Source organism: Rhododendron vialii, chromosome 12a (assembly GCF_030253575.1).
Source record: "Rhododendron vialii isolate Sample 1 chromosome 12a, ASM3025357v1".
Lineage (NCBI taxonomy): Eukaryota > Viridiplantae > Streptophyta > Magnoliopsida > Ericales > Ericaceae > Rhododendron > Rhododendron vialii.
The window spans coordinates 8,744,287-8,772,211 of NC_080568.1; the positions used below are offsets into that span (position 1 = coordinate 8,744,287).

General features: G+C 35.1%; 3 protein-coding genes across 9 annotated transcripts in view; 1 reads left to right on the forward strand and 2 right to left on the reverse strand.

Moving 5' to 3' along the window:
- Positions 1 to 27,925, reverse strand: part of LOC131310480 (F-box/FBD/LRR-repeat protein At1g13570-like) — a 79,683-nt gene that overhangs the window by 9,465 nt on the left and 42,293 nt on the right. The window lies entirely within an intron of this gene.
- On the forward strand, positions 7,392 to 19,139 carry LOC131310481 (uncharacterized). The gene is made up of 3 exons (XM_058337521.1): positions 7,392 to 7,860; positions 16,992 to 17,055; positions 17,822 to 19,139. The coding sequence occupies exons 1-3, from the start codon at positions 7,826 to 7,828 to the stop codon at positions 18,947 to 18,949; spliced, it is 1,227 nt and encodes a 408-aa protein (XP_058193504.1). The 5' UTR covers positions 7,392 to 7,825; the 3' UTR covers positions 18,950 to 19,139.
- Positions 20,017 to 23,534, reverse strand: LOC131310484 (uncharacterized). The gene is made up of 2 exons (XM_058337526.1): positions 23,050 to 23,534; positions 20,017 to 20,179 (listed from the first exon to the last, which is right to left on the reverse strand). The coding sequence occupies exons 1-2, from the start codon at positions 23,254 to 23,256 to the stop codon at positions 20,063 to 20,065; spliced, it is 324 nt and encodes a 107-aa protein (XP_058193509.1). The 5' UTR covers positions 23,257 to 23,534; the 3' UTR covers positions 20,017 to 20,062.

Genomic DNA, 27,925 nt, shown 5'->3' on the forward strand with positions numbered 1-27,925 from the left:
ACCAAATAATGTTTCTCCATGGAGGGGGTGGGTTTCATGTGAAAAAATAATCTAGTGTGGTCATTAAATTGTGGGTGGTGCTTTAAGTTTTAACTTTGACGAGGAAAGGGTTGGTTTCAAGTGGAAAAATAATCTAGTATGGTGTCATGTTCATATTGTAATGGGGTCATTTATTAGTTTGGAAAAAAAATCAGTATAGTAATAGTAACCCGACCCCACTGCTCGCTATGTGGCGTCTCCACTGGGTACACACCATTATTTCCTTCTCTCCCTTGACCATGAAAAATTATTCAAATGCCCATGGGGCACGTCACGTGGTGCCCCAATCTCTCATCAACCATACCATTTTTTTTGATTTTAGTTATTTTGTTAGGAAGTCTTGCAATTTTAGAAATAAGTATTCTAGCATTATTAGTTCCGTAATCTAGTTTATTTAGTTTTCTTTTAGTAATATTTGCTTCGTGAAGAAGAATAGACAGTTTCTAATTGTATAGTTTCCTTTTTATTTATTTCCTAATTCGTAGGATTTCTTCTATTATAAATTGGATCATAAGCCTTAGACTAATTTAGTTGAGTTCGAATAAGAAGAAAACAGAGAGCTTTCTGCACATGGATATAACTGCGGGATTGTTTTGGTGGTGTTCTTGCTTTTTATAAACGACGGAGCCAGGAATTTTGGTTAATGGGGTCAAAAATTAGATTTATATGCAATGTATTTTTGGTTAGTGGGGTCAAAATAGTTAATTATATCTATTCCTAGGAAAATTTGGGATCAAATTAGTAAAATGGGGTAAAAATTATACCTATCCTAAGAGAAATTTGGCAGCCAGTGGAGTCGACTGCCCTTCCTTGTATCCATGTGTCTCCGCCTCCGTGAGTGTCGACTTGGTGTGGACAACAGTTGGTGGCATGGCAGATTTCTTTTTGTTTCTCTTCGTTTTGGTTCTTGTTGCTTGCCTACTTTATATGGTACGTAGTTGTCCTGGGGTCATGTCTTGGTTGATTTCTAGTGCTTGTTAGTATTTAGTTTGGCTGTCTTTTTTTTTTTTTTTTCCAGTTGTCTCCTTGCTAACTGTATTGGGTCCGCCTTTTTTTTCTAAGGTGGCATATGATTGTCCGAGGTTGGGATGTCAACTTAGTTTGGGTTGCCAACTGAGTTGGAATCCTAGTTCTCCTGTTGTGATTCTATCTGATTTGGGTTTGCTTAATGACGTAACCTTTGTTTAAAGGATTAACAAATTTCTTTTTTGCCGAGAAAAAAAATTTAAATACCGTTTATGGGGTGGAAGTGTGTTGTGCTTGATGAAACTGTATTACGAAAATAGTGCTACAAATTAATTATGAAAAGAAAATAATAACATTGTTATTAGGGGATTTTAACGTAGCTTACAGAAACTTTGGATAAGTTTTAAAAGAGTTAAAAAAAAGTTACTTTTTCAGAACAATTAAAATATAGGAGTAATATTTATCGAAGGAAGATTTTAATTTTTTGCTGGCGACATAAACAACTTATGCATTTTTATGTGCTTTAGACCAATAATGGTAAACTGAGGCTGGCTCATATGGTCATCTTGTACGCTAAAGTGGTTAATCCATTCTAAAAGCTAGATTGATTATCTCTTCCATTGAATGGAAAGTTATTTGTCTCGTCGTTTGTTCAGTTAGTGTGCTTTCAGTTTGGCTTAGTATGATTATGTGCTTATATTCTATTCGACGTAATTCTTCGCCGCAATTCGGATACATATATTCTTTCACCACTTGTATTGCATTTCGTAACTCTAGATTCGGCCAGGTGGGATTCAGTACGTTGGAAATGGTCTTCGGACAATCAATTCTCGGTAAAATTAGTGGGAGTTTGATGGGTTCTCAAGAAGTCCGGTATTGGAAAATCTCTGGAAAAACTTTTGTCCCCTAAAGGTGGAAATTTTCGCTTGGATGGCTATCCAATCCAAGGTGGACACTAGAGCTGAGCTATTGGGCAGAAATCTAATTCCAGAGGGACAAACTGTTCTCTGCCCGTTTTGCTCGTTGCACTTGGAAACATCTCAGCACCTATTCCTTCATTGCCAATATTCTTGGGAGGTTTGGTCGCGTATTATGGATTGGTGGCATGTGAGATGGGTATGCCCTGTCTCTTTGGAAGACCTTTTTATTTGGTGGGGTGACAACAGTGGAAATGGAAGAAACATGTGTGGGAAGCTTCGTTCTTCGCAACCTTGTGGTCTTTGTGGCTAGTAAGAAATGCTTACGTGGTCAACAATGCAACTACAAGTGGGGAAATAGGTGATTTGATTAAAACTAGAGTCGCAATGTGGGTAAAGGCTAAATTCAACATAAAGGTATATTCGGTGGAGGACTTTAGGATTTTTCTGGATGGAGTCAGGTTGTTAAAACTATAATTTGTTTGGGTGGTGAGTTGGTTGCCATCCAACTTTTTGTTGGAGGGTTTTGTTTTAGTTGTTCTTTTTTCTTGTTCGAACTAGTAAGTGTGTAATCTTACTGTGTTTGAGCCAGCTCGATGTATCCTTTCGAGTGATATAAAAGTTTCGTTTGTTGAGGAAAAAAAAAAGAATAATAATGGCCTTTCACTTTTTTGCATGGAATTAGTTTCAATGTAAGTACGATTTTTGAGAAAAAGTTGTTATGATGATTGTATCAAACAAATACTCATGAATTAATTAACTTCAGTAATTATTTTTTGAATATTTGCGAAATTTATAATTCAATTAGTTTTGAAAAGAGATAACTTAAGGATTTTTTGGTGATGAAAACTTTGCATGTGCCAAGTGGCAAAAATTGAATTAATCTATTTATTGACATAATTCAATTAATTTATTCTGAATTTATTTCAAAATAGTTCTATTGTCTAACCAATCTTATTCGCGGTAGATGTCTCCCCTGGGGGATAATAGATCCGAGAGGCGGATTTAAAACCCCAATTATTATTATTATTATTTTATTTTTTACTTGGCAAACGAACTAGAATTTTATAAATCTCGAAAGGCGTACATTGAGGAAGGTATAGGGATGAGCAAACTTACTCAATCCAAAAGAAAACAAAAAAGCACAAAAAGAAACTCAAACATCCAGCCGGAGGTTGGATGTGCATCTCCATAGAACTAAAGCTTCAGCTTACGAATACCCCCTAGAAAGCATTTAAAGTCCTCCACTGAGTACACCTTCATTTCAAATTTGGCTTTCATCCACATAGAGACCCTCGTCTTAATCTGGTCCCCTACCTCGCTAGCTAACCGAGACACACTATTGAAGACAAGGTCGTTCCTTGCAAGCCACTGAGACCATAACGTAGCAAAGAAAGTCACCTCCCAAATATGCCTTTCCAAGCTCCTAAACCTGTTGTCAAACCACCACTTTGCTAGGTCCACCAAAGAAGGTGGACAAACCCAGAGCATTTGCCACCACACCATAATAAGAGATCAAGTGTTCCACGAAAACTTACAGTGCAAGAATAGGTGTTCCGGGGTTTCCTCGAAGGAAACATAGAATGGACATTTGGACAACGGGCCCTCTTGTAGCATATTTTTGCTCACGAGTAAAGACCTAGTAGCCACTCTCCCTTGTATAGCCATCCAAGAAAAAATTTCCGCCTTAGGTGGACTAAGGTTCTTCCATAAAGACCCCAAAACCTCATTTTTAACTTGGATCAGCTGCTCCCAATGATCATAGACAGACTTCACCGAGAAAGACTTGTCTGTAGACCAAATCCATTGTAGTGCATCCTTTTTAGAAGAGTCAAAAGCTACACTTTGTAACCTTTGTTGTAACTCCACCTTTTGAAGTTCTTCCCATTCATATAACCGTCTTCCGAAACTTAAATTCCAACAACCATCACCAGCCCCTTCCTTAACCACACTGATCACTTGATCCTTCTGGGTAGAGATTCGGAATAACCTAGGGTAAACTTCCTTGAGAGCCACCTCCCCCAACCAAATATGATCCCAAAACAACGTTTCTTGGCCGGACCCCACTTGAACTTTGAACCCCACTTGAATTATAGCACTGACACCCGAAGACGCATTCCCTATGGAGTAAATATCCCTCCATATAGTCGTGACCTGACCAGAATTGGGAAGATGAGGAAGCCAGCATCTCTGATCGAGGTTGTACTTTCCTCTAATGACCTTGACCCAAAGAGAACCCTTGTCATTACTAAACCTCCACCACCATTTAGCAAGAAGAGTTAGGTTTTGAATCATCAGATTTTTTACCCCCAAACCTCCAAACTCTTTTTTCCTAGCAACCACACCCCAATTCACCAGATGAAGCTTCTTTTTGTCAACAGAATCCCCCCAAAAGAATTGTTTTTGCAATTTCTCAATGGATTGAGCAACAGCTGCTGGCATTTTAAAAAGGGACATAAAGTAAATAGGCAGATGACCGAAGTTGGAGTTTAGAAGAGTAAGCCTAACTCCTGTTGAGTTGAATCTACTTCTCCAAATGCTCAGCTTTTTTCCCATTCTGTGCAAGACTGGATCCCATGTCTTGACTCTTTTCGGATTTGCACCCAAGGGTAGCCCCAAGTATTTAATTGGCAAGACCTCAACTTTACACCCCATCACCCGAGCCAGATTAGAAACATCTTGATGAGAAATCTTAACATCACATAGTGAGCTCCAATTATTTCACTCCCTCTTGATCACGATTTGATATGTGCGAGGCTTTATAGTTATCAAGAAGATTTTTTCGAAAACAAAATCGTAGTAAAAATAATTTGCGAGTTGTTTACTTTGAAAACCAATAAAAATATCTTATATACTGGCCGGCCAACCCTTTCTACAATTTGATTCCTATACAATTTGAAACTACTAGTTAAGTAGTTATAAAATCCTATTGACTATCTATGCTGGAGCATATAACGCTAGTAGTATTGTATGGAGTTGAATTAGTCTGTAAATTTATATTGACAGAATTGAACTAATTAATTAATTGAAATATTCTAAGTTTACTTTAAAATGATTTTACTAATCAATCTAGGGGTGAGCAAAATAACCATGAAACCGTGAATCCAGTCCAAATCAATCCAAACCGAATAGTTTGGTTTGGTTTTTTAATGATGTGGTTAGGTCTCGGTTTAAAAAAAATAGAAACCGTGTTAAATGGTTTGGTTTATGGATTTACGTTAATGGTTTTGGTTCCAAACCGATCCGAACCGTGTGATATATATACATATATATATATATATATATATATAATTTGTTTAGATGTACTTAATAAACTTAAATTCTTTATTCTAATACTCTATTTCACCACCATATTCTTTTCTTTCACTTCCAATATTAATTTCCTAAACTTCCTATTCCTACAATTTCATTACACTAAATATACATGGTTTGGGCTTAGTAAAGTAATTTCCTACTCTTTTTCCTCGGTAACTTATTTTCTAATGTATTCTATTCTTATTTAGTTGGTTGATGTTAGTGAGTTTTGATGATTTTAATATATTAATTTCAATATAACTTTTAGTTTAAGTTATCTATGCAATTTTAAGTACTTAAAATAGTTTATAGTAATGATATCTCAATTTTAAGCTAACCATGGTTTCAAACCGAAGCCAAACCGCCTTTGAATGGTTTGGATTGGTTTGGTTTTATGAATTTTATGGGTTGGTTTGGTTCTCTAAATTCATAATCTGTAAGTAGTGGTTTGGTTATTGGATTACTATAAAACCAGACCAATCCGATCCATGCTCACCCCTAAATCAATCCATGGAAGAATTATTTCAATCGCACCTGATTAGCGATTACGATTGCCATGACATGTAGGGGAACTATGTAGTAGTATTTGTTTTAATAAAAAATTTCAGACTTTGAATTAATTAGAGATCATAACCAACTTGAGCTAGCTTAAGTGGCCAGAATTTTTACATTTCATCAGGAGGTTAGGAGTTCGAGTCTCTCCACCTGTATAAGGGTTTTCTTTCCTTGGAGGAATTTTCCTTTATTTCTTTGTTTCTACTCTATAATGGGCTTAATTCTTGTATTGGTTGAGTATGTTGTCGGGCTTGGTTATCTCGTGGACTCTCACAATTGATGTAGTGTCCCGAGTTTGTACTATGTACTTCATATCTGATGTAAAAAGATCTCTTCTATTGATTGAAAAAAAAAAAACAGTGATTATAAATTTTGGATGTGAATCACAAGCGAAAAAGTATTTCGTAGACATCTATAAACAAATTTACAATTTAGTAGTATTGGATTGCAATTAGAAATTACATTGGACCTGAATATTTGACCAACTTGTCATTACAAGGGAGAAGACATGTATATAATTGAAAACTAGCATCTTGTCCATTCAATGCACGGGGATGAAAACAAAACATCAATATGAGAAAAAAAAATTCCCTATATTAGTGGGTCGATATGTATGGCTCTTGGAATTTATTCCCTATTCTCGTAAGAAAAAGTTCACAACAGTAAAAAAAAAAAAAGGGAAAGAAAGAAGATAAGTTTGAGGCAAATAAACCTACTTTGTTTTTCAAGCAAATTAAAGTATACATTTTACATTTCGTAAACAGTGTGGAATAATGAACAAAAAGATGAAAAATGAGAAAATTCCATGTAGGAGAGTGAGGTTTTTTTTTTTTTCAAAAGTTAGAAGATTGGGTTTTGGCTGCATTTTCATTTCTTGGCATTTTAGGTCATTAAGGTTTTTGAGCTTATACGTTGGGAATTGGAGGCCTTGGGGTGTGGGCTTGTCCCTTTTAAGTGTTTTATGGACTTTGGCCATTGGATGTATGAACTTTTGCTCTTTTGATATATATCCTTTGTCGGGATTTAATAAATTTTTTGCCGATCAAACAAATTAAAAAAGTTGTGGTTCGATTTAGAATCGTAATTTAATTACCCCTTTTTCTAATTTGAAAAAACGAGCGTGGCAAGAGGAAGGATCGATCTAACCTTTCTTCCAGGAAGCAGCCTAAAGTACTGGTAGGAGGTGGAGTTCTACGTACGTGCACCCACCGTTTCGATTTAGGTTCATGATTTTTTATAATTTGAGAAAACGCGTGCGTAGCTAGCTCATTGACCGCAAACCCCAGCATTCGTGTAGTTTGGGTCGTTCGACCGTATGAGAATTTTATGCCGATGGTTCCTCCATCCTTCTCATTTCCAATTAATTTCTCTCTCTTCATCTGCTCTCTCTCTCTCTCTCTCAATTGCTCAAGACCAACCAGAGTAAGACGACTCTTGCGCTACTACGTACGCCACGAGGTAAGACACGCTCTTTCTACCTTTTTTTTGGGTTCAACAATTTTTTCACCTTTTTGTCACTGTAACTGAAGTTTTGTGAGAATTTGGAGAGCTTAATTTATATGATGCATGATTTCTTAATGAACAAAAACGGTTCAGTTTGCAGGATCGGTTATATAAGAGAAGAACATGGCTTCCTCTGTAAATTCTGAATTCGATGGTGGATACGACATTTTCTTAAGCTTTAGGGGGTTAGACACCCGCAAAACATTCACCCATCACCTTTACCTGAGTTTGAAGGAAGAGGGGTTTCGAATTTTCAGAGACGACGACGAGATCGAGCCCGGAGAGAATATCAAATCTGTGTTGCAGAAAGCGATTAGGAATTCAAGGATGTCAGTGATCATAGTGTCAAAAAATTACCACAATTCGACAGCGTGTCTGTTGAACTTCAAACGATTCTCGAACATCAGAAGACGTCGGACCATATCATTTTGCCTGTGTTCTACGACGTGGATCCGTCAGAAATTAAGGAGCAAGCAGAGAAACTCAATTTTGAAAAAAAGAGGATTGAGGAAGTGAAGGTATGGAGTGCGGCGCTCAAGGAGCTTGCGAGAATGAAAGGGAAGGTTTCCCTAAACGAATTTAACGGGTAAGTTGTAGTTTTTTTTTTTTTTTTTACGGAGTAATAGGCAACAAAATTTTTATTAAGAAACTTGAAAAAGGATGTATCAAGTTCATAGAGTAAGAGGGGAATCCAACAAAAAATTGAATGAAATACACATCTTAAAACAACAGTCTTGCTATTGACAGTCCACTGGACTAACGAGATAAAGTACACTAAAAAAACATAAAAACACGTAATTTCGTATACATACTTATTGATACACATTCACGTACCTATTATTATCGTTTAAGAATTTTCCTTGAAACAGAGCCTAAAACACCTTAAAAATGGCTAAGCGCAAAAAGGCCAAGCCCAGCTCAAGATCCAAAACCAAACCCTAAGCTGAGAAAATCTAAACATCACCACCACCACCACAGAAAGCATCCGCCATCAACGCCACCACAGGCAGCCAAAGAAAGCATACGGCGTTGCGAACCACCATTTGAAACGCAGCCACCCATCCCACCAACCAGGGGCGGACTCAGAAATTTATGGCACTGGGGTTAAATTTTACACTTCCTCCGTCCCACTTTGTTGTGCATGTTTCATTTTTGGCATCTCACAAAAATTGTCTATATTTCACAATCTATATTAATATTTTTTTATGATTTAAAATTTTTTGTTTAAAAGAATTAATTGAAATTTATCAAATAAGATCCATATTAAATATATAAAATATTATACATTAAAAGATATAGACAATTTTTTAAGATGTCCAAAAAAAGGAACATGCACAACAAAGTGAGACGGAGGAAGTAATAATTTGTTGCTGTTTCTTCTTCTTTTTTTTTTTTTGTTCTGTTAAAGTTATGGGGTGTTGTTTTGCGTTCATAAAAAAATAAAAAATACACAGAGGGAACAAGGGGGGTGGGGTAGGTTTGTACTTGAAAGTGGACAAGAGAGTCAAATTATTCAAAAACTTTTACAGAGAAAGAGAGACTGATTGGGTGATGTGGGGATTTAGTGAAGGCAAGAATTGAATTATTGTTGTAGTATTTGGGACAAATTTACTAAAATATCCCAAATATGTATAGCCAACGTGGGTAGTTTGGAAGGCTGGGGTCACATGACCCCCTTGCCATCACGTGCATCTGCCCCTGCCACCAACTGAGCAGCAGACCCAACCCCACGACCACCCAATCTGCAGAGCTCAGAAACACAGCCATACCGGACGCCTACCACGACGTCTCTGACTTGCCGTTTGGCCCGAACCGATTATACCCAAGGGCAATAACCGGCGGGAAACTTCGCACGCCTCCACCTGCCGCGGCTTCGCCTAGCCGTTAGGACAACCGAAAACAAACAAGAGAGTAATCGGCGGCAAAACGGCGGCAGAGAAGAGAACTACGCTGGCGAAGAAGAACGGCAACAGATTCGCCGGTGAGAAGGTATATCCAGGGTAGGGAGAGGGGAGATAAAAAAGGAGGGAGAGGATCGTGCTTTTGAGGATAGAAAAAGATAGGTTGGTGTTCCAATTTTAAAAAAGTATTTTTTTTTCTTCTAACAAAGTAATTTCAAATTTAAATATAATGAAAATGAAAAATATTTTTTTAATTTTCTTTTCACCGTTTAAAAGATCTTAATGAGATTTATCAAACAAGATCCACATTGGTAGAAAAATTATTTGCGTAAACACATGATTTTTTAACTTGAAAATTTTAAAAAAGCCCATGAACTTTTAAGAACTTTATAAAAAAACACTTGAATTTTAACTAATTACAAAAAGACACTTGAATTTACCATTCCGTTAACAAAAAAGCTCCCGCCGTCCAATTCCGTTAATTTATAAGGGATGAAGCTAACGGAAGGCGTTAACCTTCCTTCTTCCTTGTTTTACTTTTTACTTCAAAAAATTACTTTTAACTTTTTTTAAATAATAAATAAATATACAATAAAATTCTTTTCTTCCTTACTATTTATCAAAAATTATTTTAACTCTATTTTTTACTATTTAAAAAAATAACCTTTTTTTACTTTCAAATTCCCCCCGCACCCGCTTTTGTCTTAGAAATTCGGCTCCACACCACCAATCAACCCCACAATTAGCCCCCCAAAGCATTAGCCTCATTCAGAATTTTAAAATTACTTTTTTTTAAGATGATTTTTACACTCTCTTTTTTGATAAGTACTACACTATCTTTTTGTCTTTTAGCAAAAAAAAAATCATAAACTTTCCATAGTAAAAGACAAAACAAAAAAGAGTGTGGCTATCAAAAAGGAGAGAGTGAAAATCACTCCCCTTTTTTTAACCTTCATTTTATTTTTTACTTTTAAAAAGTAAAAAAAAAGGGGATCGCCTTCCGTTAACTCCATCTGTTACAAATTGACGGAATTGGATGGCAGGGGCTTTTTTGTTAATGGAATGGTAAGTTTAGGTGTCGTTTTTTCATTAGCTAAAGTCTAGGTGTTTTTTTGTAAAATTTCTGAAAGTTTAGGAGCTTTTTTGAAATTTTCCCTTATCCTAAAAAGAAACTTAAGATCAAAATTATTCCTTATTTTTTCTGGCATTGATGTGTTCCAAAAATGTGTTAAAGTACCACCAATCAACGAGTTCTAAAGAATGAACGATCCGACCATCAAAATGGATTCATAAATACCCCAAAAAAATCCTCAACAACATCGTCAAGTTCAAGATCCTCTTTCTCTTTTCCAAAAAAAAAAACCTGAATTTACACAGATCCTCTCTTTGAAATTTTCCTTGGATAGAAGGACTTCATCTGGTAGGGGAGGGCATCGTTAAGGTAGAATTTTGGGAAATTTAATGATAAGTTCACTATAGATATTTCATAAACCCACAATGAGAAACTTTTTAATGTACCAGGGATACCAACACCCTTCGTATCCCCTCCGGTCTGTTTTTAATTTTCTGGCCATTTTTCGATCACACTTGGATGATCGACTTCATTCATTTTGTAGAGTTCGACGAGAACCATAATCATACCAAGAATCATGTTCATCATACTTTAATAGATACATGATCGGCACACGTGAAAATTGCAAAAAAAAAAAAATTGGGTTCCGATTCGGTGTGGTTTTGGATCTAGTTTTGATTTTCTTTAATTTTCATGTGTGCCAATCATGTATCTACAAAAATTCGATGAACACGATTTTTGTTAATTAAAGGTTCTTGCCAAACTCTACAAAATGAACGGAGTCGATCATCCAAGTGTGATCAAAAAATGGCCGAAAAATTAAAAATAAACCGGAGGGGATACAAAGGGTGTTGGTATACCCGGTATACAAAAAAGTTTCTCGTCCACCTAATAGTTTTGTAAAGCCATAAGTCCACACAACCTAAACCCTAGGGTACCTTATGAAAGGGCCCAAAATCCTAAACCTTATAAAAGTGCTTAAACCACTAAAATCCTATAATAGAAAAGTGCACCATAAAATCCTATAAAAGTGTCTAAACCCTAGGATACCCTACGCAGGGTACATAATCTATCATACCCTATAATAGGAAAGTACGACCAAAATCTTATGAAAATGTCTAAACCCTAGAGTATCTTATCCACTCTAGGGTACTCTAAAATGAACTTAAGACTTTACAAAATTAATAAGTAGACTTGTGGGCTTATGAAGTTCACATAATGAACCCAAAACTATATTTTTTATAGAATTATGATCAGTTTATATTGAAGGGTAAATCATACTAATACTCCAGAGGATTTGAAAAATAGGCCTACCTCCCTTGTGATTTGAGAAAACTAGCAATTGCCCGGGCATAAAGGTATGCACTGTCAACAATATTAAAGAAAAAATCAAATTACACATAAAAGTATAAACTTTTAGTGCATTATTTTCAACTCAAAGGCTTCGCTTGAACCCTCTCAAAGCATGATAAGGCGAAGGGTGGCTGAGAGCATCCACAATGTAATAATCAAAATCAAAAAATTAATACAGTTAGCAATATGTGCTTCAAAAAGTACTCACATTGTAATAATCAAAGTTAGCAACCCTTAATCAATAATCAAATTTGAACATTTGAATAATTAAAAGTAACAATATGGGACTTCACATTACTAACTTTAGCAACCCTTTAAATGAATAATTAAAAGTTGACGTGGCAAGTTTTGATTATTCACTTTTGATTATTACATTGCGAATGCTCCGAGAGAGAGAGAGAGAGTAATTAAAAGTAACAATGTGGGACTTCACATTACTAACTTTAGTAACCCTTTAAATGAATAATTAAAAGTTGACGTGGCAAGTTTTGATTATTCACTTTTGATTATTACATTGCGAATGCTCCGAGAGAGAGAGAGAGAGAGAGAGAGAGAGAGAGAGAGAGAGAGAGAGAGAGAGAGAGAGAGCTTAGTTATTTAGTTGATTGCTAAGATTAAACATAATCTAGGGATGGAACATTTGATAGATAGTTTTGATTTTTAATGAAATTTCTTATGGGGACAATTTGAGCCTTACAATATTGAATATTCAAAATAGACTCCAAACTGCCATACTCCTAGTTGCTTAATCCCGAGATTACCACAAAACCTTCATAAACCAATTAAGCTCTATATAACTCTAAAAATAGAATTGATGTGACATATAGAAGAGAGATTTTGTAATTTACATTTTTTCTTTCTAATTTTTTGTATTTTAATTATATATGAAATTTTTTGCGGGAACCCATCATTCTTTCTAGAAATTTGCTCTCCAAAATGGAGGTGTAGTCTCCATTTCTTGAGATCCAAAAGCAAATTTAGAGACCAAATCTTTATTATATATATATATATATATATATATATATATATATATATATATATATATATATATATATATATATGATGGGTACCTCCAATATTCTCTCATGATGTACAACAAAGTATAAAATTTCATCTTAATATGTCACATTCATTAATTCTCCATTTTTTACTTATAGAGCTTGGTTGGAGTTGCTCTTGGCCCACCACTAAAATCACCCTTCATATTTCTATGCTCAAATATATCAAACTGAAGTCTCATTTTACTTTTCATTCTTTTTTAATTAAAAATTGAAATAGGTTTGCTTCGTTCGCTCCGATGTAAGAGATAACGCCCCAAGCATAGGGCCTAATACGTCAGTTGAAGCATGATAATCCGAAAATCCGGGATCGTATCCAAGGGAATAATTAATACGGCTTTGCTGGATTTGTAGATGCAAGTAAGGGCTTTCGGCTTTTAGACAGCCAACTTGGTTTTACGAGCGTAGTGGAAATTAAAAGGGGTTAAATTGAAAAGCTAATAAACTAAGATAAAAGACAGGTTAGGTTTAGGAATTACTAACACTTATGGCTCAAGTTAAAACTGCATTTCTTACCCAAATACGCAATTCAGGATACACAATTAAGGTTTCCGAATCGAAAAATAAAATGGTTCGTTCACCAAGTTAGCTCTAGAATTTATTTAGCAAATGCCTCGTGCATCAGAGCACCAAATATCATGTGTGGTAGGTAGGCGATGCTCCTACCTACACATGATCAAGGAGATTAACACCTTAGCGATTTGACAAATAAACCCGAACCCCACATCAATGATCGAAACCAAAGGTTTAAACTTTATGGTAAAAAAACGCAATTCTACTTGAGCCATGAGGTGCTAATCACCCCATGACCTAACCTTGGTAAACTACTCGCACATATCTAGAGAGATAAGAGCAAGTAAAAATCTACTTAACATAATGAAATAACAAAACTTGAAATAAACTAGAGATTAAGATAGATCGGGAGTAAAACGACAACTTTAATTAAGGCGACAATATCAAAAACTAACAACCAAAGGCAGAAATTAAAATATTCAAAGCTGAAAATGAAAAACACTCAAGAACAATGAAAAGAGATTCAAAATCTATTCTTGATCTAAAAGTTGTACTACTTAATCTATTCTTCTTCTTTTTTTACAAAAATGATGTCACAAGTTTTATACTCCGGGGATCCACGCACAGAATATACCGCGAGATGCTCTGAAGATTCGCCCCTAAGGCCCTCGGCATCGATGGCAATGGGCTTAGTCTGCTTCACTAACGGCCTTGGCATCGATGGACCATTTCACCTTACATCGATGCCGAGCAGCTTAGGACTGCTTCTTCTATTAACTTCGGCATCGATGGATCTTCAAACTTCCCATCGATGCCAAGCCCAATAGCTCCAGTGCTTGGTCTGCTTTATCCTTGCCTTGCCCGTTGCTTTGCCTTGCCTTGCCAATCCTAGCCGTCGAGTCACCTCCGCCTTGTGACTTGCCTTAGGCCTTAAAGCTCCTTTATTTGGAGGTTTCTCTGCAAAGCAAAACCAGCCCACTCTCTAAGCAAACAACATTAAAAACGACTAATTAACAATTAGATTGAACTAGAACTAGACACTAGCACGCCGTACATTACATTTCCGGGTGCTTATCAAGGTTTTATTTATTCCATTGGTTTTTATCTTGAATACAAATATAGAAAAAGCTGACTTTAGACTGAATAATGAAAATTTGTTGTGGTTAATTAAGGATTGAGGTTTATGACAACCACCTTCAAATATATGTTCCTGTTCTAAGAATTTGATGTTCCACAATCATTCTCTCTAGTGTTTTTTTAATTGCTCAAATTTTATTTTAATGTCAGTTCTTTTATTTGATAAGAAGTGAAAAAGTTAAAAAAAGAAAAAGGACCAAATATGAAAAATTGCATTAAAGATAACAAAACAAAAGAAGAGAAAAAACAATGGAGATGAATTGTACAAAAAACAATTTGGACCAAGTTCAAGAAACAAAACACACACGACTTGAATCTTTTATTTAGAAATTTAGACTTTCGGCCAACTTGTTACCTTTCTAGTTAGTTTCTTTATAGAGTGCTTGTTATTATTCTGGAGAAAAGTTTCGCAAATGTTACTATCGAATTAGATTCTCTTGTGGCTGTTGAGCTCATCAATGAAGGCAATCCAGGTAATCACACTAAAAGTATCATCGATCATAATTGAAGCTCATAGGTTGTTAAACCGCACGGGCACTGCTTGACCGATTCCTAGACCTAAAATAATGGGTTGCCCCAAGCGTAGGGCGGAGATCGACGCAGCATAATATCCGGTAAGTCCGGAGTCGAATCCACAAAGACGGTGATGTGTGCTGACTAAAAACTCGGGTTGTTATAATTTAAACTGGGCTCTTAGGTAGCCACCCCTTGACGATTGATTGAGATTAACTAAAACCTAGAAATTGATTGAACTTTTCAGATAATTAAAAGAAGGTATGGTCATAGGGTTCGTAGCACTCGTAACCAGTCCAGATCAACCTGCTCCAATTGGTGTTCTTAAAACGTTTGATTTTAGTAAGAAAAAGATACCCCGAAAGATGCGAACCCTTATGGTCGCCGTTTACCCATGCGCAGCAGAGAATGAGTTTTGGACCCCCATTCCCCCGTTTACATAGGCTCCGACAATGCCCGGGTTCGTCTAACGAATGTTCTTTAATAACCTAAAATTGCTTTTGCATTTTTATTCCAAAACAGAAGCAGAACGTATCCGACCTAGCCACGGTGTGCTAATCATCCCGCGACCCTACCTTTACAACTACTCACTCAACATCAAATAAAAAACGAAAGAAACCCTAGATTAAAACATGCTTCCGAATATGAAATAAACAGAATAAATAGATTATATAAGTTCCAACAAACAACTTTAATAAATGACGAAAATTAATACGAGTTATCGAAGTGCGAGTATTTAAACAAACGAAGAAAACTTCAAAAGAAAAATTCTGGAAAGAAAAACGAACATCTAAAGGCTGCCAAAATAAAATCCTAACCAAAGAAAATGGCACTCGGCAGTCCCGTTCTTCATTGTTTTCCGCCGCCTTGTTCTTTGATTTCGGCAGCCCCCAAATCTTCTCGTTTCATATGTGGGCATGTGTGTATATATATATTAAGCCAAAAACCCTTCTCTCCTTTTTTAATTCTAATTCCCAGTCAGGGCCACACTTCTACTGACCGACCTAATTCCCAATTGATCCAAAAGCCATTATTATCCTATGTAGTCATGCCCATGGACTACTTAAGTTCATAGCAAAATTCTTGACTCTGTATTGACCTTCAAACGGACAACCTTCAATCACCATATAATATTTTAATTTCGCACTTCTTGCACTAAATCCTCTAAATACCTACAATACACAAATTAAGCATTAAACTTTAAATAATAATATAAATGAGACGTAACAAAGATAAATTAGGAGGCGCTAATGTGAACATTTACGCGCCTATCAGGCACCAAGTTATCCCACACTTACCGCAATGCCAATCAATGTGTTGACCATCTTCTCGCTTGGGAGCCGAACAAAACAACGAGCTGATTATTGCAGTGACTATCCCCATCTCCCTACGGAAGTTCTTGATTAAAGATAGCCTTCTTCTTAGGCAGACTTTAGATTAGTGCTCTTTGAACTTATCTCAGGCTATTCTATCCTTTATCTTTGTTACAGCTCTGTTGTGGACCTTGCTTTTTTAGTTAATTGAATTTCCGACGTACCAAAAAAAAAAAAACTTTTCTAGTTAGTTTCAATATATGAGACTAACAAAAAAAAGTGACAAAATTTGAACCAAGTTTTAAAAATGCACTACACAAATTTTTGGGTCGTTTTATAGAAGTTTAAGTGTTCAACAACTTGCGTTGTAAGTTTATTCTTAATTTGGTTCACCTAGAGCAACCGAAAAAGGAAAGAAAATATACTCGTACATGAAAAGGATGCATCACAGACACAAAACGAGATAAATTTCTTGATGGAAAATGATTTTGGCACTCCAAATTTTTATAATGGTACTCCAAAATTTATTTTTAAGTGTACCTTGTTATGTATAATTTTTACACTAAAAGACAAAAATTGGAGTGCCAAAATCATTTACCCTGATGTTTCAACCGTAGAAACTTGTTTTATTTTGATTTTTAATTTCACTAGATGAGAGGGTCAAAAAAGCAAAAAATAGGACCAAATTTAAAGGAAAGCACTAAAGATTAAAATAAAAAAGCCAAATAAGGAAAAGAAAAGAAGAAAAACGTGGTAATTAGTAGTCACGTGTTAGGAGATTTGGATGGAAATTAGATTTCTCCTTTCTAATCTTGTTCCATGCTTCGTTTTCCATTTTGAATTGAACTTAATTTTAGGTATGAAGCCCTGTTGATTAAGGACATTGTTGAATTCGCTGACAGGAAGGTTGGCGACAATCAAGTAAGTACATGATTCTTGAAACTAAGCGCGTTTATTCATGGCGTAAAGATAGGTCAATGTCAATCGAAGTTTTCATTTTGCGCACGGTATAATGTGGAATGGGCGAAAGAGGGATGAACATGATCGATAATATGTTGTGTACCACTTAAATATGATGCTACGTACCTATTTTCTCCCAAATACTATTAGGACAAGTTGCCAAAGGACCCAATGGATTAGTTTCGTTGGTGAAGAAGACTTAGGTTGTTTTAAGAAAAGAACTACGCAAAGTAACAACAATATTGGAGATGCACGTAGGAGTTAGGATATACGTAATACTCCCTCCGCCCCGATTTGTTTGTCCAGTTTTTGACTTATAGATGTCCCAAATTGACTGTCCCATTTCAAAATCAATGGATTAGATTATATAAATTTCCTTAATAAGTTGAAAATCCGAGATTGAATAAACAAATCGGGACAGAGGGAGTATGTCTAAATCAACAAAAACTTCCTCTCTTGTACGTCATCGGTGACGGTGATGTGAATCAAACGTAGCACCCTTTTGCATTAGCTAGCCAACAATTAAGATTGGTTTTCTCAAGGAAGTAAAAATTATCTTTACTACTACTAGGTTCAGGAGTACATATATGTAGCGCTGTGGTTTTATTTTTTAATGCTAATTAACGCTTGAATATTCTGGGACTTGAGAAGGGAAACAATCAAATGTAAGGAAAATATATATATATATTTACATGCTAATTAATGCTTGCTAGTTCTTTGTTTGCAGGATCTTTTAACACAGATGCAACGTCTCATTACAAGCCATGAGTATTTATCGGCACAAGCAGAAGACATACGAGCAAAAGCTCACAGTAAAATGCTCCAGATATGGAAAAGACCAAAGAAAGAAGTTGTAGTTTGGTTCAGAGATTTGAAATCGTTGAAGCGTGATGTGCAAAGACTTGAGCAAGAAGTTTATTTTGTAGAAAGCAGAGTCCGCTCGCCTGTACAGCTACGAAAGATTATTGCCGAAAAGATTCAAGAGGTGGCAGAACTCCGAGACAAGGGCAGAGCTTTCAAGGATAATTTGCTGGTTGATGCATTTTCAATTGGTAGACTGTTGATGCCACCAACGAAAGATATTTTTGAATCCGCAGAGGCAAGGGACCCAGAAAGAATTCGGGAATACTTGATAAATACATTGTTAGAATTGGGGGATGGTGATGTGTGGGTGGCACGCACAGAAAGAATTCGGGAATACTTGTTGGATACATTGTCAGAATTGGGGGATGATGATGTGTGGGCAGCACACACACAAAGAATTCGGGAATACTTGACTGATACATTGTCAGAAGTGAGGGATGGTGATGTGTGGGTGGCACGCACAAAAAGAATTTGGGAATACTTGATAGATACATTATTAGAACCGGGGGATGGTGATGTGTGGGTGGCACACACAGAAAGAATTCGGGAATACTTGACGGATACATTGTTAGAAGTGGGGAATGGTGATGTCACAGAAAGATTTCGGGAATACTTGATGGATACATTGTCAAAACTGAGGGATGATGCTGCGACAGAAAGAATTTGGGAATCCTTGACAGATAAATTGTCAAAACTAAGGGATGGTGCTGTGATAGAATTACGAGAATACTCAAAATTGGGGGATGGTGCTATGTGGGTGGCGCATACAGAAAGAATTCGGGAAAACTTGACAAATACATTGTCAGAACTGAGGGATGGTGATGTGTGGGTGGCGCGCACAGAAAGAATTCGAGAAAACTTGACGGATACATTGTCAGAATTGAGGGATGATGCTGTAACAGAATTACGGGAATACTCAAAACTGGGGGATGGTGTTGTGCAAGGCACCTTTCAAGCCGTCCGTTCGGCTATCCAACCACTACTAGAGTAATAGATAAACACCACAATTTTGATAGAACTGTAATTGTAATTTCTTGTTTTAATCACATTTGGTTTTGAAGTGTGATGAAATATGCTCGCTTGTTTAACTACGTTTTGGTAAAAGCATGATTGAATAAGTTCGTTGTTCGTTTCAATCACATTTTGTGTTGAAACGTGATAAAATATACTCACTTATTTAACTACATTTTCGTAAAAGTGTGATAGAATAATTTTGCTATTCATTTCAATCACGTTTTGCTTTAAATGTAGTAATATACTTTTCGAAAAGCATGGTAGAATAGCTTTTCTATACTAACCACATTTTTTTTAAAGCGTGATAAAATCACTACAAAGAATTAGGTAATAAATATGCGAAAATAAATTAGGTTATATTTGGGCTTTTGGCTTTTTCTGGTCTTGGGCTTCGTCTCATTTGCTCTGTACTATTTTAACTTGGCTTTGTGACCTCATAGGTGTTGGACTTTCTCCCTTGGAGTTTTCTTCTTGGTTGACATCTTGTCAATCAAGGGTTTAAGTCTTAGATATGCTTTTTGTCGCCTTTTTCCTTGTCTTTGTAATCTATCTCAAAGATTAATTAAACTTTTTCGCCATTCCAAAAAAGAGAGTAGTCAATAATAGGTTTGAATTGGTTCCCAAAACCTTTTGCGACCAAATTGCCTAATCTCAAACTTAGTCGCAATAGGCCGATCGCCTTAGGTATATATTGGACGACCAAGGAAGATTGTGGTCACCAAAAAGGTCAACTCCTTTGTGACGAATAGTATTGTTAGTCGCAGATATGGTGAAATAGCGACCCCATTCTCATCTCATCGAACATATTTTGGTCACCTTGTATCATACTTGGTCGCCAAAAGTTAGTATTTTCAATTAAGTCTACCTTCTTCTAGTGACTAGATTGCTGGTTGCAAAAGGTTGTGTCTTTTTACCACATTGTTTTTTGGCCGCAGAATCACTTTTACTAATTACTATTTTTACATAGCAAAAAGATTTGCAACTCTCAAAGAGCAAAATCGAACAACATTCATCCATAAAATATGAAACTTTAAATAGTAGCTCTCAAAAACCATCAAAACTACAACATCTTTAGTTACTTGTACCAAGTTTATTCAAAACAACAAACATAACGAATGTAACAAGAATTCCAACATAAACAGAGGAAGTAAAATGGAAAACATGAAGAGTACTCCAACCACCTCGAACCAGCAGAAGCAAATCTCACCTGCAAAAAGAAAAGAGAAACAAATTTTTGAACTAATCACAAGATGGCCTAGAATCGAAGGGAAAGGTACATAATACAAGATGGTCGAAGAAGCATGGAAACGTCTACCGGCCTCTTAACATAATTGTATCTGACACGTGTCGGTCACAGATGCATAACACTCTCTGAACACGTGTTCGTGTCATGTCCTAATTACCCATATCTGTGTTCATGCTTCTTATGTAGTAACATAGCAGTAATAAGGTCATCCACAGTGGCATAATCAAAAGCAAATTCTTTTTAAAGTTAACAATATTGGGATAAAAAATGACTCACAATGGTATAATCAAACTTAACAATATTCTTAGAAATAATCTAATTTTGGGCTTTGGATAACCAAAACTAGCAACCTTTTTCAATAATCAAAATTTGTGGATCTCACACCACTTAAGTTAACTGGTTCTAAAATTTATGTACACACGTGTTTCAAATGATATTTTCTTCTTATTTTCTTTGCCTTTTCTATATCTCATTTTCTTTAGCCACAAACTCTTTCTTTTTCTTTCCCTCCAAAAGTGAAACTCATATCTTTCAATCATTTACAATTCAACTCATTGTCACCGGATTAAGGTATTTCACTTTTTTTTCAGTTTTTATTTTATTATTTTTCGTTCCTCTCCTTGTGGTTGAGTACATAAAGAACCTTGCATTCTTTTACAAATTCAAGAACACATCTGTTTTTTTTTTTTTTTTGAGTACATGATTTTTTTTCCAAATTCATAATATAAGAGAAGAAAGTCACCAATTTTTTCTCCAAAATTAAGGGAGAAAATCGATATATTTTTGCCAAAAAAAAACCGTAATGGAGGGAAGTGATCAATGGTGGAAAACATTTGTCGCCGCATTAAGGTATTTCACTTCTTCTTTTTTTCCGTTTTTATTTTATTCTTTTTTCGTTCCTCTCCCTATGGTTGAGTACATAAAAAACCTTACATTTTTTTACAAATTCAAGAACACATTTGTTTTTTTTTTTTTTTTGAGTACATGATTTTTTTTTCCAAATTCATCATATTAGGGAAGGAAGTCACCAATTTTTTTCCCAAAATTAAAGGAAAAAATCGATATATTTTTGCCAAAAAAAAAAGTGTAATGGAGGGAAGTAAGGGTGATACCGGTCCGGTTTCGACTGGTTTAGGTGTATTTTTCGGTCGAAACCGGTTATCCGGTTTGAGATTTTTAGAAACCGGAACCGGTTGAGATAAACTGGTCCGGTTTCGACTGGCTCAACCGGTTTCGGTCCGGTTTATCCGATTTAACCGGTTTTCATTCATGGGCCATATTTTTAGCTCAACACATCAAAAAATTCACAATTCAACCCATAAAATATCAACCAAAAATTTATAATTCAACCCTTTTTTTTGGGCCCAACAAAAAAGGATCAATTTTGAGCCAAATACATTAAAAAAAACCCATAAAAACATAATTAAGCCCATAAAAATAGTTTTTATATAATAAATATATTTATTAGACCAATATACACCACAAAATATCAACCAAAAATCCATAATTCAACCCCTCCCCTATGTTTATATATATATATATGTATATATTATACATATATATAACCGGTCCGGTTTCAACCGGTTTTTAAAACACATAAACCGGATCGAAATTATTTTTCCGGTTTATAAAATCGGAACCGGATCGAAATTATTCAACCGGTTTAAAAAATTCGGTCCGGTCCAGTTTTTCCGGTTTCGATTGATTTTTCGGTTTCGAGTAACAGCCCTAGAGGGAAGTGATCAATGGTGGAAAACACAAGGGGAGAGAGAGTGAAATTGTAGTGTATCCCTTATTTTAGTTATGGACTAGAAGTGACCATTGTGGACCTCAACATTGTTAAGCTTAGCAATCTCTTAAATGGATAATCAAAAGCTGATGTGTCAACTTTTGATTATCCATTTTTGATTATGCCACTGTGGATGGCCTAACAGGCATCAGCTTTTGGAAATGGTTATGGGAACCCCAAGCTTGGTAATTGATTGTACTTAGCACTTAAAACATTATTTCCACTTAAAAAATGAGAGGGCAAGTTTAAACTTATAAATGGCTCAAATAGCAACTCCATTTGCAAACTTTCTCAGTGGAGTTAGACCACCAAGCAGAGGAGGAACAAATTAAGGAAAACAAGTTGAAACAAAATCCATGCCTAAATAGAAATGAACAGGGTAAATTAGATAATTAAAACACAGGTTCAGCCCCTGCCAACAAATTTGACTATGAATTAGAATTTTTTCATTTTTAACCTTGAACTTATACGATGATATTAATCCAAACCCTCCGTCTAACTCCACTAGCAATGGTAAAAAAACTTACAGTTTTTTAAACTTAGCTACATACAGTTTTTTAAACTTAGCTACATTTTTCTTCCTCTTTTACTCTTCATTTTGACAACCAACACCACCTCCTTCTACCTTCTCATCACCAAAACCCAAACTGCTTTTGCAAAATTTGACACCAACAGTCCACCCTCACTCTAGTCGCAACCAGCCATCTCTTACTTATTGAAGTACGACTCTTATAAGCAAAAACGACTTTTCAATAAGAGTAAGGCATGTTACAGTAAAATTCAAGTTTCATATAAACATTGCTCTTGTTGCAAACCCAAACCTCCCAATGGACTTACTTACATCAATCATTACAATAGTTTCATTTCATAATGCACTATTAAAAAGCGCCAAAGACAATGGCTTTGTACGCTACATGGATAAAAATGCTAGAAAGATGCTAAGCAGCTTTCTATATGACAATTTTCACACTTAAACCAGTAAGAATCCAGGCACTAAGGGAATATGATAGGCAATTGCGGTATTCAGTCAACGATTACTTACATCATAAGCAATGCGTGAGAACGTTGATGCCTTTTGGACGTCCGTCATTAACAATGCTAAAGTTGGAACTGCAAAAAAGAAGAAGAAGAAGACCTTACTGACCATCATACATATCCAAATTATAACTCTAAACAAGAGATGAGGTATATTGAAATACGCATTCAGAGCTAAATGGTAACAAGTAGTGGGTGGGTTATGTGGGTACATTGGCAAATGGGAAACGATCCCAATACACTACAATCAACAAAATTACATTGGCAAATGGTAAATGAGCCTTGTTGCGAACAGACTCTTTTAGAGTGCGAAAAACCTATAAATGCATTTTAAAAAGGATGGATGAATAAACGTGAAAAAAATACAACACCAAAATTGTAAGTACATATTAGTCAATGGTAACTATGAATCACCTTTCAATTGGATACATCCAGCGATACCAAAATGACTGCTAAAAAACTTTATATGAATAAAAATTAAAGATTCAATTTGCGAACGAAATGGATTTAAGGAAATGTTCAGAAATAGGAACCCACCTGGATTGAGAAATTGAAATGTTAAAAATTCCTTACAGGAGGCATTAGGCCCGCTACTAAGGATACCAACAGCTTGTCATAACTTTTTCATTTGAAACTCCCACACATTGCAAGGGAAACCACTAGTGTGGAACATATTTGATAGGAGAGCTGGAGTGTTGGGACCTCAGTGATAAAAAAAGGGTAAGAGGTCCATGTCAAATTTTCAAGTGAGGCACGCTCCGCCCAATTCTAGGACTATATATAAACCTTGGGCCTAGGCATGTACATATGTGAAAGGGCCTAGGCATGTACACATGAGCCGAAGAGAAGCCTACAACTGACAACCATATTACCTATATTAGAGGCCGGGGCACACGCGATCAGTGTGCAAGTTGGATTTTAAATGTTTTGTCAAAATTCGATCAAGCAAACAATAACTGGAGAGCAAAATCCGACTAGTATTAACCTATTGTGATAGATAAACAACAATTAAACTCTCAAAAATTCAATCGAATTGCTTACATATTGTAATAACAATTGATATGTATATACATATTTATACATTACAATGCTAACGCCGTCGCCACCACCGTTCTTTTCACAATCTAATGCCTAAGTACTCTTCTATCAATTTTCCTAAATCAATCGTGTTAGTTCTCACGGAGAGCATCCATTTACACAGTTCAAAAATCACACTTAAAAGTTAGGCTTTAGGGTTGCATTGACATGTTTTTTATTTTGCCGTGCGACTAATATATTAGTCAGCATGTGCCAGACACTAAAAGGAAATCGTCCCCTAAATGGTAAATTTGATTGAGATAGTTAATCAAAACAACGTAAAAATATGAACAAAGAGAAAACCGTAAATGCACCGATATAGCATTTCCTCAACCCAATTCTGACAATACCTTTATGGAGGAAGCTATGGTACACAGGGTATACCGTATGTCTAAATTATGACAATTTGTGATTTTAATTATGCCGATTTTTGGTTTTTTAATGCATATTTATGATTCTAGTTACGACTTGTACATTAAAATTTACCTGTTGAACAGGTTATTAGTAGGTTATCCATAATTAAAAAATATTGTTATTATGTAACCATAATTATTCGTACCGAAATCCATAATACTTGTACCCTAACTAAATATATGCGTACAATATCAAAAATTAAATGATGTTACCCACAAATGTTGTAACAACACCATAAATTGGCATTATCTTACCACAATGAATCGTACCAAATTTTTTTTGACTCGTATGATATTCCGTAACAAAATCAAAATATGTCGTACCAGAATCAATAATTGTTATACTCAAGCCAAAAATATTTGTAAAATGCCACAAATTTTATAAAATAACCACAATTATTATGACAACACTTAAAATTATCATTTTCTTAACACAATGTGTCGTATCAAAAGAAAACATATTTAAATATCACAAATTATATAACAAACCATAATTATTATGACAATATCATAAATTGACGTTTTCTTATCACAATGTGTCGTACCAAAGGAAATTAATTAAAATATTCTGTAATAACACATGTCTAAAATACCGCAAATTCAGTAATATAACCAAATTTGTTATGACAACACCATAAATTGACGTTTTCATACCCAAATCGTGTCGTATAAAAAATTCAATCAGAATGTTCAATTAACGATAGTTATAATCAACAAAATATCATAACACAAATTCAGTAATATAACTAAATTTGTTATGGCAACACCATAAATTGGCATTTTCATACCAATAACGTGTCGTATAAAAAAAATTCAATCAGAATGTTCAGTAAACGATAGTTATAATTGGCAAAATACAATACCACTAATTATTTTCAATTCCCGCCACATTATTTTTTTAAAATTTTAAAATTTTAAAATTTCCTCCATATTATCTTAATTTTCGATTCCTTTCATACTATTTTTTCAAATTCTTATTTGTCCCTATACAATACCTCAATAATTTAAACTAAAAATGAAGTTTTTGCACAAAATTTTCATCCAAGAAATTCACCAAAAAGTAAGTACTATACCCAAATTTTTGAATACAACTATAATTTCCTCTCAAAATATTGTCTAAATCAAATTCTTTCTCTACAAAATTTAATTCAAAAAATCAAAATTCCTTCGTGGAAAAATGAGAGGTCACTAAAAAAATAATTATCCTACTGTCTCAAATGCATACACTTTCGACACTAAAATGAAGTACAAAAAAATAAGTGTGAATATCAAAAAATAGAGTGTGAAAATTACTCCCCTTTTTGTAATTGGTGAAATTAATTATATTAATACCCAACCTTATTAATATTCATGGTGGTGCATTTAACAATTGGCACTATATATTTGACACATGGATCGGTGTCAAATCTTCACCTTATGCATACCAATCAAAATTTAATGGTGGTTCTCGGAACTAGGTCGTGGAAGTAAAATCTAAATAATTTTGTAAATTTATTGTCATTGTATTTTCTTTCAAAAAAAATATTATAGTCGACATATTGATTTACACCAATAACATAGGCTATAATATGATCTACAAGTGTAGGCCCAGCACTAGGACGGAGGCATTTGAGGTCTCTGTCTTCTCAAATTTTTAGCCTGAAAATAAAGCCCCTATATACAAGAAAATATTATATAATTAATAGCCTTTAGAATTACAAATTCTCAATTGTGTACCATAGTGATAAAGTGTTGGAGCTTGGACATTTATCTAAAAGATCTGGGGTTCAAGTCTTACACCCTTCGTTCCTATTATTTTTTAGGATAAATTACATAGTTAGTCCTTAAAGTTTCATACTTCAACAAATCTCGTCGTTCAATTTCAATACAACATTAAAACATAATAATGCACCATCTGAGCCCCACATAAGGTATTTTTTTATTTTATTTTTTATTTTATCAAAATTGTCTATCTTTTACATAATATTAATTAGGTCATTTGTACTAAGAATAAAGTTGACGGCTTATAGCTAGACACTTAATTGGATGGAAAATATCATTCTATTATTCAATTTGCCTGCCGATGATGGAGCTTTCTAAACCTGATTGAGACAAAAATTTACGTAGGTGACTTAATCAACAAACATAAAAAATTCAACGGATTTGATTGTCATTATTGTATCACAGTCGCATGGCTACATTACATTCAACTACAACAGAGTACTAGGTTTCATACCAAATACTATAAATTGACTGTACAGTCTAAATGTCGTTAGTGAGTGTATTTTTAAAATGATCGATCAGAACTGTTAGGATGTTAACTTATACAATATTTTATTTGTGATATTTTAGACATGTATCTTGCTTGGGTATAATAATTATTGATTGTGCTACGATATATTTTGGTCTTGTATCTAGTATCTTTTGATCGATTTCTTTTCGTACGACACATTATGGTAAGAAAGTGTCAATTTTTTGTGTTGTCATAACAATTGTGGTTATGTTATATAATTTGTAGTATTTTACACATGAGGGAGAGGGAGAGAAAGTCAAGGAGGAGAGAACAACCTGTTACCTGCTAAGCCCTTTTTTATTTTATAAATTGATTTAATAAATGGGTGGTCCGGATTATTTACTTTGAAATCCAAGGGTTTAAAATCATGATGCGTACGGTACACCCCCTAATAAGGGGTGTGTACCATAGGACTACCCTACATTTATACCTCCAACACATCGATGCATTCTTATAGTAAACATGCATGTAGTGACCCATAATTTATTGTTTTAAAAAGAAAAGAAAAGAAAACTAGTGTCATTCTTGGAGGCAGACATGTGGCAATAAGGAAGCTAGGTGTACATGTAGGGTATGTGGCAAGTGTACCATAACGGGTCTTGTGATTAAATAAAAGAAATGGGATCGAGTCGGCAGCTTGTATTTTTATACATTCATGAATTTAATTTTACTTATACTTAGAGAGCACTAGTCACAATGGAATTTAAGAGAATCAAACCCCTTCTTCTTTAAGGTCAGGCCATTTGGCCGTGGAGTTCTTCTTGAGTTATTGAAGGCTTTTTATACACTTCAGACCTTGATGTCTCGGATCAGAGAGAGTATAATTTTTAGGATGGTTCTCATATCAGCAAGGTGATATTCAGGCATAACATAAGGTACCGGGTAGTGTGCAATACATTGTAAGCTAAATCTCTTTGCAAAGAGTATTATTTGATTCTCTCATATTTGTACTCATTTGATGTCTAAGTTTGTTGATTCAGTTATTGTCACTTCTTGTTTCGTGACACAAAAAGTATTTGGCTGAAAGCCATAGAACAGATTGATACATGTTTAAGCCCACCAGGTCATATAGTTATGAAAGATGTTTGATGACTGCCGCACGGTGCGTCCAGAATGTTTAT

Coding starts and splice junctions, on each gene's coding strand:
- LOC131310481 (XM_058337521.1), top strand. CDS start 7,826: ATGAAAGGGAAGGTTTCCCTAAACGAATTTAACGG. Junction 7,861..16,991: donor TCCCTAAACGAATTTAACGG/GTAAGTTGTAGT, acceptor ACTTAATTTTAG/GTATGAAGCCCTGTTGATTA. Junction 17,056..17,821: donor GGAAGGTTGGCGACAATCAA/GTAAGTACATGA, acceptor CTTTGTTTGCAG/GATCTTTTAACACAGATGCA.
- LOC131310484 (XM_058337526.1), bottom strand. CDS start 23,256: ATGTACCCACATAACCCACCCACTACTTGTTACCATTTAGCTCTGAAT. Junction 20,180..23,049: donor TCTCACGCATTGCTTATGAT/GTAAGTAATCGT, acceptor TTCTTTTTGCAG/GTGAGATTTGCTTCTGCTGG.